Source organism: Empidonax traillii, unplaced genomic scaffold (genome assembly GCF_003031625.1).
Source record: "Empidonax traillii isolate 1590-97213 ecotype Southwest subspecies unplaced genomic scaffold, ASM303162v1 scaffold398:size1781980, whole genome shotgun sequence".
NCBI lineage: Eukaryota > Metazoa > Chordata > Aves > Passeriformes > Tyrannidae > Empidonax > Empidonax traillii.
The window spans coordinates 1427298-1440893 of NW_020955591.1; the positions used below are offsets into that span (position 1 = coordinate 1427298).

The following is a 13596-nucleotide window of genomic DNA, read 5'->3' on the forward strand; positions in this document are numbered from 1 at the left end:
GATGCTGCATGGCATACTTTGACAGATCTGGCACCCCTGGAAGTGCCCTAAACTAGGGAAAACAAACAAAAACATCATGCATAATTTAGCTTTTAGAGGTATATCCAATCTGGTGCACAAGATGGCCAATTACCAGCATATTACTGTTCCATTTGTCAAATGCATATAAAATAAATTGCTTATTAATTATAGAATCAGACAATCATTTAGGTTAGAAAGAACCTCAAAGATCATCGTGTCCAACTGTTAACTGAGCACTGTCAAGTCCACCTAAATCATCTCCCTATGTGCCACATCTACACATTTTTTCAATACTCCAGGGATGGTGATCCCACATTTGTATGTGTCTAAGTGGTGTAGAAGGTCACTGACCGTTCCCCCTGGGATTGTGGGGACTTCATTTCTGCTCTCCCTTCCCATCTTCCAGCCCATGGGGCTTGTTACCCGGAGAGCAAAGGGTCTTACCATTAAAGACTGAGGCAAAGAAGACATTAAGTACCTCAGCCTTTTCCTCATTCTTTGTCACCATATTTCCAGTCGCATCCAATAAAGGATGGAGATTCTCCTTAAACCTCCTTTTGTTGTTAATGCATTTATGGAGACATTTTTGTTTTTTACAGCAGTAGCCAGGTTAAGTTCTAATTAGGCTTAGTTATGTCCTCACTTGGGATGACTTACACTTAAGTCTGTCATGGCTTTTAAGATTCTTGGTCACATGTGATTCTAACACACATATAATATCAAATTTCTGTCCTTTTTTAATAAAAAGGTCTTTGGATTGTTCATAAAAATCTCATGAAAACTCCAATGGTTAGTAGGAGAAAAAGTGGAATCAGAAAAATATAGCAAATTATAACTTTTTAGCAGCCTGTAAAATGAGGAGATGAAGACATCAGAAATGTGTTTAAGTACGTTAAGTTACACTCTTCCCTCAATTTTTAGCATATCAGAAAGTCTACAATATATCACATCCCTGATGCACGCTTATGATGTCTAATTTCCAGCAACTCACTTAAAAAGTCCCACTACCAGCAACCCAATTAAGTTTTGCTTCATACATACTGTGCCATCTTCACTCATTTTCAGACAGGACCCAAAGTCTGCCAGTCGTATGTGGCCGTTCATGTCCAAAAGAACATTATCAGGCTTTATGTCCCTGTTAGAATAGAAAGAAGTGAAAAGATTTATGCATATGGAATTAGCTCTGACTGTAAAGATTCATCTTGCATAAGAATAACACAGAATTTTAGGTTGGATACCCACTGATGGAAACTCTTTTTACTGTACTATTTAATACCCTCTCCTCGTGCTCTCTCCTTCAAATTTTGCCCACAATGTTGAAGACATAGACTATATCAGATTTTTAAGCTCAAAGTTGAACTTTGAATGTTCAACTAACCATGCAGACCAATGACAGTGAGTCTACCAACTGTGACAGATAGGCAGTTTACTCCATCAACATAATTTCATTGATCATATGCATCATAACATATTGTTTAGAGGCAGGAAAAATAAAAGAGAAAAGACAATATTTTAATCAAATGTTGGGGTTTTTTTTGTCAAGACCTATAACTAACTTCTAACTTCTTATCTAGAACAATTTTTTAGTGCAGGGAATTTCGTCCAGTATTTCTGTTCACTAGTATTTTTTATTTGCTATTCAAGCCTTTCTATATCCTACTGCACAGCACATGTGCTTCTAGGAATACCTAAGGATATTTGCATCCTGTGTACAGGCAGTAGTTACCCTACAAGCCACTGAATTCATCCAGCTCTGGGCTCAGGGCAATACTATTTCAACAGGATACAGCAATATTAGAAAGTCTCCAATGTCAATCTGCATCTTTCCTGTTCTTACATAGATATAGCTGGGTATGAAATTATATACAGCACAATAAGGCTACTAAATTACACAAACTAACATTCCTGTTTCATTCTAGCTTATTACTTGATATTCTTTTGAATATCAGGAAGGTCATCGAAAAGGATTTACTGAAAAGCATACTTATTTAATTTTGTCCACCAATTAACGACATTTTATTTCATCACTTTGCACTCAAATTCACATGAAGTGAAGTATCAGCAAAAGATCAATCATTCAGACATTCGGGTGTTGTTTGTTTGTTTGGTGGTTTTTGGTTGGTTAGTTAGTGGGTTGGCTTGGTTTTGTTTTTTTGTTTAGTTCTTTTTGGTTTTGTGGTTATTGTTGTTGTTTGGTTGGGTGTGGTTTTTTTAATTAACAGCCTTAAAATATCCTAAATTATTTAAGAGCATCTAGCCAATATATTGGGAAGTTGGCAAGAAAGGAAGAAAAGACACGAATGCAGAAAGCAAAACCAACTCACTTATGTACCAATTCTACAGGCTACAAAGGAGAAAATCCATGTGTTCCAAGATAACATATACCAGTCTCCTCTCTTCCTTTAGCCAACAATACCCAGGATCAGCTTCCAAGATGCCAGCATACTATCATGCCATTTTTTAAATATTATTTTTGATCTGAGCTAGCCAAGAAAAAGATAACCAACCCAATAAATGTGTTGATTTGGGTGGGGGAGTTTTTTGATATTATGTTTATTCAAATAATACTACTTACTAGTAATAAATAAAATCACATGCGTTTTACCTTAAACCTTTAAAAGTGAATTTCCAAATGCCACTACACGTGCCCAAAACTTTAAATACTGTACACAATACCTTCAGCTTAATCTTTGAGGAGGAGACTAGAATTACTAAGAGTAAAAAAAATATCGTGCTCTAATACACCCTCCACCTACACAGATGTGAAAGTTCACAATATTTGATTTTTAAGGTGGTAAATTCCGGTTTCACACTTGAGGAGACTTGTAAGAAGAACCATGATAAGTTTAACAAAAGGTCCTCATAAGTGTAAAAATCCCGCCAACCTGATACATTTTTATTCAACACAAACTTGCGTTAACCTTTTTTAACCAAAGGCTAATGCTCTGCAATTAATTGCTGAAATGTCACTAATACTGCTGCTCATTAGCAATTAATACAAAATAATAAATGCTAATCTATGCCTGTCATCATAAATTTAAATGCATATTTATTTGTGATAATACAGAAAAATATGTGCTGAGGAAATTAGACTATGTCACTATGCTTTCCCAATAAATTCATTAGCCATTTTGTACTTTTAAACTTATTCTATATATTTCAGTTCCAGATATTGTCAACATTCCGTTACAATCCCATAACCACAAATCAAGCTCAATAGTTGCAGGGGACCATGAAAGCTAATATACAACTATACATTCATTTGTTTGTTTTTTAAAGAACACTGCTCACAGTGCCATTTGCAGCATGAGCCAATCTCATGCAACACTTCTCTGCTTCACATGCAGATCTCACTTGCCTCAGGGACCATTGCTGCTGTTCAGAAAGGCTTAATGCCTCATCTCTGAGCTCCACTGTTTCCTATCTACAGCTAACAGGTCGTATAAGCCTTTAAAGGGTCCTTCAAACCCTCTCCAGAGCAATCATGCTCCCTCCTAATCCATTCCAGTTGCCAAGCAGTAATTTCTTGGGCATTCATACATCTCCTATTCAAAGCATATGTTTTGAACTCAGAGGAATCCATTCCTATTGCCACAACAGATATTCACTCAGTCCCATGAAAAGGTGTAGCTGGTCAGTTAGTTAGGCCACCTTCTTCAGAAATGGATGCAAGGTGCCTCTGGTGAACTACTCTGAGACTGTAACATCTTGAAATCTCCACATATTGTCCGCTTTTACTCACAGAAGTTTTATAGAATTTATACATATTTTCTAGTTTTTTAAAACAGCAAAGCCTGAACAGAAGAGTTCAAAGCATTACAGTTTGAGAACTCCCTGTGCTTTTTAAACATTAATTGTACCGTTACAATCCAGAACCTAGGTTTATACGATGGTAGTCACTGATTCAGAATACACATCCTGTGTACAAAAACAATTAGACTGGTACATGCCCACTGATTACAAAAACTGTTTGAGATGACCTCAGGTAATCAGATGCACTGATGTTATCATGGGTTACCTGTGCATAAATTTTGCAGAATGTCTAAACATCTGTATAAAGTTCAAACTGTTTCAAACTGCTTTAAACTTCTAGATTGGCTTAGACAAAAGCAGATAAATATTCATTAAGTGAACCGAGAATAAGTCAAGAACCCTGATTAAAAATAGAAGCTTCAGTAAAAGGTTAGTCAGATAAATGTCACTGCTTCAAATATCAATCCATCAATACTTGATATTTAAAATGTAATAGCTTACACAGCTATTATAGAGTATACAGTAAGCATGTACCCACAGTAGCTTGCCTGTGGCTACTGAGATCATTTGTATATGTAGCAGTATCTTTAGGATTAACTCCATATAACTGTACATGTATTTCTTGCCAAATGAGATGGTATTTTACCTGTGCACATAATGCAGTTCATGTATGGAATGTATAGCAAGCACCATTTCACCAATGTAGAACCTAGCCATATCTTCTGGAAGCTTGTCTTCAAACTTACTGAGAAGTGTCAGCAAGTCACCACCGACATAGTAGTCCATCACTAGATACTGAAAATGGAGAAATAAAGCAGTCAAGTACTGAGAGACACTTGGGAAGAGGAAAATCTGAAAGTTCATCAGTTAACCCCCCCCAAAAAAACCTTTCACTGCTTTTTTTCTGTGCCTGTGGGAAGCAGTCAAAATTGGTGATCTTCTGTTTAACTTTTGTTTACTTAGTATAAAAAGATACCATATTCTTTTAATAATCACAGTAAGAATGACACATCAGCATTTAGTTCTTACCATAAAAAACCTCCAAACAAGATATGGCAACAACAAACAACTATATCAGAGTTTATTTCTATCTTAACCAATATCACTCAAAGAAACTGATCTAATATCACCACAACTAATGCTGGTTATCAACTCTTTAAATGAGAGATGATGGAAGAAAAAAACAAGTATAGTGAAAACCACTATTTCATGCAGCTTAGTCTAAAACATTTCATTACTACTTTTAGTTTTGGTATAATTTCATTACTACTAGTTATTCCAAAAGTGGCACTTATCACATCAACATCTTCAAGTTGGCACAATCCACATCATGGATGCATAACATAGCTGGCAGGGGCTTGATGACACTATACATTACAGATGCCCATGACAAGCCAAAAGCACTGTCAAGCCAGAGGCACCAAAGTGGGAAATTTAAAAATCAAGATTAATGGTCTTTTGAATATATTTCAATGAAAAAGAGCCTCCTAGGTCAAACACCCATTACCCTATCTAGGGAAAGGACCAATACTGAAAGGGTAACATGAAAGAAAAGGACTCAGGTGTGCTATTTGTTTTTCGTACCACAAAATAAGGATTATGGTTTAGTTATCTCCTAGCAACCGCCACCTAAATGCAGCCCATCACTTCAAGTATAATAACTTTATCTAGTACTACCAATCTTGAACCATTTTGTTCCATGTTTCCCAAAGTGATTCAATATGTGGGTTTAGGAGTAACTTTGCTTATTCTGGAGTCAAGTTTCAAAACCAGTCATGTTATCTTTCTCCTCAAAGTAAAGCAACCGAGAATCCACTGTCCCTGCCACAGATTCATCTTCCACAAGGGAAGGAAATTAAAGAAGATAGGAATGAAAAGGAACATAAAGTGCAATATTAACCATTTCCTCACTATCTTTTTGCTTAAACAAGCGACTCTGAAAGGTGTAAGTTTTGATATTTTTCTCTATCTTATTCAAAGTACAGCTTAATCCGATACGCAAATTTCATCACTTCGGTCAAAATCAATCTGCATGTATTGCACCAACGAACTTCAAACGTGATGAACACTGTACACAAGTAACTTTTAGGTTTGAAAACAAAATGCCACAGACAGGAACCATCAATCTTCTAAAAGGGGTACTGTCTTAAAGTATTTTCCTTCAAATTCAAGGCAAAGAGACCTTACAGAGCCTTCTGTGGGAAGTGAAATATCCTGCCTGTCAGAGAAAAGGTAATGCACTTCCTTCAGCACCCAAAGCATCTATAACTCAACAAGAACTCAGCTGACCCATGAAGCAAGGAACTTGGATCAGAGAAAGATGGAGAGACCTCTTCTATCAGAAAGTCAAATTTTATTCACTTTTCAATTCAGAAGAATCTACTTGCCAGGAGGTGCTTCTCCATTCCTATGGGGTTAAAATAAAGGCTATTCTGATGCTGAAATCTAGAGGCATTGCATTTCCTCCAGGGAATTGACTACATCAAACAGGGTGAGAGTAGTTAGAAATCAAAGGAAAAAAGGATATCAAAATACTCTTATGAATACTCACAAGCCTTTAAGGGGCTGACAGCAGACAAACATACATGCCCCTTCATCACAACTGAGACTGGGAAAGAAAACTAACAGATTTTAATCTGGAAGAGATAGAGAACTTCAGGTCTCATACAAGTTTCTAATTTTCATGGACTGTGTTTCACCTATATCATATCTGCCTCAGCAAAATCACCAAAGACTTACTTAATCCATCTTGACTCAAGATATCTCTATTAAAGCTTTCTAAGACCCAGAAGAAAAAAAGTCATGCTAGCATTCTCATGTATTGTCATTTAAGAGTTGGCTGTTTAGAAAACAGTAATGTATGATGTGTTTGCTTCAAAGGTTTTAAAACAACAGAAGCAGAACCAGAAAATGAACTCCAGAATATACGTTTTGTAGAACTTTGTATTTCTTCCTTAAATATAAGTTCTGCATTTTTCAAATGCTCTATTAATATTAAATAGAGCCTATAAAACCCCAGTTACTTTTAGACTCTTCAAAGGCAGGTACTACTTTTCTACTTTAACATCTTACCTTCTCTTTGTCTCATTCTAAACCCTTTGTCATGTGGCCAGAGGGGGCAAAGTCCGAGGTGTGGGAAGACACCAAGGCTCACTCTCTGCTTCAGGTTTGGCTTAGGTAGTTTGGCATTTAAGAATCTCTAGCTATAAAGCACAAACATCACTGTGAGGAAATACTGGAATCTCCAGCTTTCTCTTTCAGAGGGCCAGGTTGGAAAACCTGAGCTCTGTTGTCTGTTCTTGTTTTGTTCTCAGCTTTGTATTCCATTCTACAAGGATCACAGATGAACAGCACAGATAAAAGTAAACCAGATCTGTCCAGGTTCTGTAACAAGGCAGCACTCTCCAGGATGAGCAAAAATGTAGCTACAAACTTCTTCACGCTCAGAAGAGAATCGAACAGAAATCTTTTAGCCCCCGGACAAGCACTAGACAGCATGGAAGAGAACCTTCTGCCCAGGTTTTTGGATGAATTTGTTTCCCAATGTGTTTCACCTTCTCTTCATGCATCATTTACAACAGTGACTGAGATGCAGATCCACTCCATCTGTGGGCATCACACATTTACAGGAGATAGATGCTGAGTAACAGACCAAATTGGAAGGCAGCACATGCAGAACCAGACCTCAGGCAAGTTGAGAATCTGCTGACTTTGGCTGCTGGGCAGAGCTGTTGCTTTCTCAGATACTGGATCTTATATTACATGTTAGATGCCTTTATTCTGCTATGAAGTGAAACTTCAACCTCTTAAGTGCCTCTGGGAACTTCAGGAAGACAATTGTATTTATATTGATACATCTTGCTTGGAACTGATTTGTATAAGATGGTATTAGATCCCCCTTTTGCTGTCATTGCTATCTTGTGCAGCTAACAATTTTTTCTGGGTTAGCTCTGTTCTTACAAGCTACTTGGAAATACAAACAGGATACTTTACGTTATTTTTATGCAAGTCTGAAGGCTGTTTGGTTCTGTGGGAATTTGAAATTATAAGTTACCTACAAAAGGCAGTGCCAGAGATAACCAAACTGTGAGAGACTGAAAATCTGGATCTATCACAAACCATTCAATGGAAATAGCCTGTAAACGAGGGCCTAAGACATGACTACTTACTTTCTTACAATGTGCTTGTTATTCTAAAAATACTTTAAACCTGATAAAGTAATGTGTTTTGTTTTAGTATTTGTGGAAATGAATGTGTCTTTTCTAACTCTTGCTTAGCTCCTGAACTCTTTGGCAGCCTTTTATCAACACATTTTTTCTTATTTATATTCATGACTTGCTACTGTGGTACTATCTAAAAAGTGTTAAGAAGGTGAAAACTTTCACACTACAACTATTTCAGTAGTTACAGAACCAGCAGGTTTGCAAATCCAGCCTCAAGTAGCCACATGGAAGCTGTATGGTTCAGCATGTTGCAGAATGGGAGGACTTGATTGTCTTTGCTCCCAACCAGTGCTCTCCTGTATTCTGTGACTAAGGTAAACACAGCTTATGTTACAGTTCTAGTAACCCATCATTAAAAAGTGTCATAAGAGTATGGACTTTCTTTATAAATGGTTGCTAAAGTCTCTCAATCTACTGAGATGACTCATCTGCTGATTTAAAAACATACTTTTTAAATACTTATAAGAAATAGGCTTTTTTTCCCCCTAAGGCTTTTAAAATACCAACATTTTAAATTACTTTTGCCAGTTTTAAACTGCTTCAAAAGACATTCTGAAAGTTTAAAGTAAAATAAAAATATTTCTTACTTTCACAGAGTTAACACCTCTCAAATTATTTAATTTCAACCTTATCCAAAATATTAAACTTGAAAATGTTATTTTTTATGCAAGGGTAGATTATTTTACTTAAAATGCTTAACTAAAGCTCTACATATTACATTACTACACAACTTTCTCACTCTCCTGGAGTTACAGTTAGTCCCTTTGAAGTTTTTCTTCAAGGAGAAAACAAGAATTTTGAAACACTGCTGTGAGGCATGAGGTAGACTGATCTAATGCACTAATATCCTTAAAATATACCTAAAAATAAAGTTCTTTCACAACCCAAAGCTTTTATTAGATGATGAATCAAACATACCAAATAGTTCTCATCTTGAAAGGCATAGTGCAACGTAGTAATCCACTGACAATCTCCATTCACCAAGACATTTCTCTCCTCTCGGAAGCAAGCTGTCTAAAGGAAGAGAGGGGGGAAAAAGCCATTGTCAACATCAACAAGTAGTTTTCACAGGATGAATATATATGGATGTTTTATGGGATTATTTCAAATTACTGAACAGAGGTCTCTATTCATTGGAATTCAGTCTGCACAAGTGACAAGCCAAGGAATCTCTGCAGGCTTTAGTGAGGCATTCAGTCACTCTAATCCTGACTGCAACTTTTAAAAAAAACAAAAAACAAAAAACAAAAAAAAAAAAAAACCAAAAAAAAACAAACAAAAAAAAAACCAACAACAACAAACCAAACCCAAAAAACTCCACATCAACACACAACACCCCTGCAAACACCAAAAAGCCCACATGCCAATTCAAGACAACACTAGATCTTTGTTTCATAAAGTATTTTTAAAGCCAGAAAATGATAACTTGTCACTGCCATCTGTAGCAGAAAGATAATGGCTCTAGGGAAGTAAGTCTGGTTCTTCTGATAAAGACTTTTATGAAAACAGTTTCATGTATACTTTTATTACATTGCAGTCCCAGTTCCAGACACTGTTAACACATTATAGGAAATAAGCAGATTTTACTATTACTGTCTTATCTTTGTCCAGTAGAATACATTTTCATTTTCAATAATCTTTCCTCTACTTCAAACAGCACACTGCAACACTTCAGAGAAGCAAGCTCTGTGTAACAGGTTTTCTCAGCATCTTTACATAAACCCAACTTTCATAAACTTCAAGCGAGTCCTCCTTAATAAAAATATATTAATGTTTTTATTGGATCAAAACCATCAAGACACAGACCTTGGGACTCTTCCACTACTCCCAGTTCAGAGAGGCATTATCAGGATATTCAGTAGATTCAAGTGTTAGGGTTCTAGACAAGAACTGTGGTTTTTTTTGTCACTGCTATTTGTTCAGATGTCTTAGAAAACATATAATGGAAATGTGACTGGGGAGACCTAGCCTTCCCATAAATGATTGCACCTTATAAAGGTATCCTGACCCTTTTTCCCCTCAATGGAAGCAAAATTCCATTTACATTTCTACTGAAGAAGACCATGCTGTGGTCACATTGTAAAGCTAGTAATCATTGGTGCAAAGAGAAGTAAGTAAGTAATGGCCAGTCTTCACAAACGAAGAACCAGGGAAGGTCTTTACACCTTCCAGCCTGTGCATTGGATTTTTTAGGTGAGACACAGTGTGCGCAGAACTGAGCCCACCCTTTAATCCTGAGGTTCATCTGCCGGGGCCAAGCGAGCTTGGACGGTGGCAGCGAGGTCCTCAGGACGTAGATGGATTGCCTTACAGGGCTAACGAGCTCCATCTGCCCGGGGAGTGGCCCCGACCAGGAATCGAACCCCGGCCTCGGTAGTGATGGCGCCGTGTCCTTAACCACTAGACCACCAATGCCAACTGAGTGGTTTAACGGTTTATGAATGCAAGGCCAAAGTAACGCTCGACAGAAAAGTTTGGCAGCTACAGCAGCTCCAAGTAATCCTATTCCCTTCCCGCAGCACCAGAGCACAGCCCTTCTCAGATCTTCTGGCACCACGATGAGAGGAGGCTGCCAGCACAGAAAACTAGTTTGTTTATTTTCAAAGACATCAGTTCCTTGATCCAGTTCACTTTGCAACCTCAAATAGTGAGGGAACGTTATGAACACTAAAATCCCAGCAATGCTGCTGAACACTTTGCATCATGAATTCAGAGTATAAAACTCTCCTTCTCTGCTTACACTAGCTTAAAAGGCCTTGAGACGTGACTTGAGAAAGCATGACAGGCTACCTAATAACCCAGTCAGGACTTATTTGGAGCTGTCAACAGTAATACACTAATGACTATGTATTTCGCTGTCAAAACAATAAATACAAATTGTCCTTATCAGCACAGATGGCATGCCAATTTTGCTTGTAACCCATTTATCAGGTGATGTCAGGTGATATTCACTAACCTTTCCTGTATTTTAGTGGCTTCCAACCATGTGGGGCTTTTTTTTTCTTGCAGCTAGTACATGAATAAGCAGTATTTAGATAACTTCTTGCTATGTTCAATAAGTCATACACAACAAACATAAACCAGTAAAACAGCATGCTTCTCAGATCACTCATATAGTGGATAATAAAACACCTGAAATGTGCTTTTCATTGGAAATGCCCATTTAAGAAGCTGCTGTATTCTTGCAGGTTTCATTTTAAAAATAACAAGTTTTACCATATTTGGGAAATTTTAACACCCAGATGTTGTATGAACTTGATGTGCAGGCTATAAAGTCTTCCTTACCCAGAAACTGAATAAGCAAACTGAACAGGAAAAGACAAAGAGGCCAAGCAGAAAAGGTAGTTCCTTTATTGCCCTTTGTAGATGTGAAAAATGAGCAGAAAGAGAACTTTTTTTGACTGTTATTTAAGTGTGTATTGGGAAAAACTATAGTTTATATATTTTTCTTGGTGGTCAAACCTCTTCCACCTCATGCCTATCTGAGAGGGTAAGAGTCGCATGATGTGAAGACAATTTCTAAATAGCTGTCTTCTCAGGACATCTCTACATGCAAAAGTTGCAGCTATTCAGACAGGCCATTTAATGAAGCCACTTAAAAAATTTCTAAAGTAAGCCACCATAGTTGTATTTCCATGAGAGTTTGGGAAATTCCTGCAAACGTTTCTGTTCAAAATAATTCTATACTGACCAATGAATTAACACAGCTGAAATCTGCATAGAAAGGGCACCAAATTTCCCTCATACAGGGAAGGGCTTAATGCAGAACCGCTGATGCAGCACAGCCCAGAGTGTGAAATCTCCTGACAGCTCAAAGGAGAGCTGGGCTGCCGCTGCCTATAAAGAAGTGCATGGATGGACGGAGTGTGACTAAATCAGGCAAAGACAGGGATGAAGAGGGGCTTAACAGGAGGGAGGAGATTTTTATCACAGGAAAAGAGCTGGCACTGACTCACTGAAAGGAAGGGAGGCATTAGGAAGGGCAGGCTGTGGGGGGAGGAGGTGTCAGGAAGGCGACAGAAGAATGGAACAGGGAAGGGTCAGCAAGCTCGGTCCTCAGCAAAGCAGCGAGTGCTCACCCCTTCATAGAACTCCTGCAAGTACTGATGCACTACATGTACTTTCTCCTCAAATCTATTGCTGTTAACTTATATAATATTACATTTGCCATAAGGTTTTCCTCTACTGTGCAAGCGTAGGTATCCTAGGAATATCTATCCTACAAAGCTGATTCCCACTGCGTATTCTTTGTAGGTCTTTTCCACATCTGTGAAGTACCCACTCCTATTTACACAATTTGTTGTGACAATGTACATCTCCTTTCACAAAAAAACCCCTTCTTAGACAAATTTACCTTCTTAACGTTTTGTTTTACAATCTGAATCTGTGATTCAAAAACATTTAGTTACAGTTTCACTAGTTATACAAATCCTTTTACAAACTGTAGGATGCAAAGCTCCTTAATGTATGCTTTCTGAAGAGAAAAAAGACCTTTTCATAATGTTTTTGTACATAGCTGTGAATGTCACAGTAGCACCAATCTCAGCTTTCATGTAGTCTTTAACTTGCCTTTACTGTAAACAAAAATCTGGCCAATAAATTCAGGGTAAGAACTAGGGCAGACTGTCTGGTAAACGAATACAGAGTAATGCTGAGAACAACAGATGCCTGGAAGGGACTGTCAGACTTGATTGCATTAAAACAGCTTAAGGAAAAAAAAAAGAAAAAAAAGAATGAAGCTCCTATGCTCATGAAATAATTCTTCCTAATCTGGAAGAGCTTCAATGTAATCTTCCTAATGTAATTTTAAAAATTCTCTGTGTTAAAAAACCCCATATTACTTACCTCTGCCCTTTTAAGCATTTCCCATTTATTTAGAATTTTCATTGCATAAATGCGCTCTGTACACTTCATTTTAACAACCGCAACCTGAAATAAGAAGATATTTTTATTTAATAGAAGCATGGTCAGAAAAACACAGTTTTCAAACAGCCTAATGTTCACAAATCAACAAAATAAGTTACTCATGAGTAATCAATTGACACATTGATAAACCCCAGCTTGAGTCTTTGCTCCTTCTATATTTCTCCTACATTAATACTATGTGCCTGATGCACCATGTGTGGTCAAGTGCTCATGATGAAGTACATGGGGGATGATACAGGAGGAGCATGAAGCTTTTCATATGAAGATGTGTAGTAGAGCTGCATTGTTTCCCAAGAACAAGCAGGGCTTGTAGCCAGGCCTGCAGCCAACGGGACAACACTTAAAAGGGCAGCCTGGGAAAACAAGAAAGGCTGCTGTCCATAGAAATACACTACATTTGACTAATTTGTTTTCACATTTCAGGTCTCAGAAACTTGAAAGATATTTGCAAATTAGCATGCTTTTGTGTACTGTATGCAGATACTTTAAAAGAAAAAAATCATTTATTTATTCACCATTTTGCTTGTAGCATTTTACTCTGCATCCTATGCACTAGATTTGCTTAAGCTGATCTATTATGAACAGTAGCTGTGCACATAGCTATAACAGTGGAAGAAAAAACAGAAGACTACAAAAACTTCAAGGCTTAAGAATGCAAAGACTTTATTTTGAC

The 13596-nt window shown here is 37.4% G+C and overlaps 1 protein-coding gene across 11 annotated transcripts in view; it reads right to left on the reverse strand.

Annotated features, from left to right (window-relative positions):
• Positions 1–13596, reverse strand: part of CDC42BPB (CDC42 binding protein kinase beta) — a 95497-nt gene that overhangs the window by 42903 nt on the left and 38998 nt on the right. For all 11 annotated transcript variants that reach the window (XR_003572351.1, XM_027893632.1, XM_027893622.1 and 8 more), the window contains exons 3-6: positions 12843–12926; positions 8916–9011; positions 4421–4569; positions 1063–1156 (exon numbers count right to left, since the gene is read on the reverse strand). Coding sequence is in view for 10 of the 11 variants with exons in the window: in XM_027893632.1 (XP_027749433.1) it covers positions 1063–1156; positions 4421–4569; positions 8916–9011; positions 12843–12926 (423 nt within the window). In the remaining variant the exon portion in view is untranslated. The remainder of the gene's footprint in view (positions 1–1062; positions 1157–4420; positions 4570–8915; positions 9012–12842; positions 12927–13596) is intronic.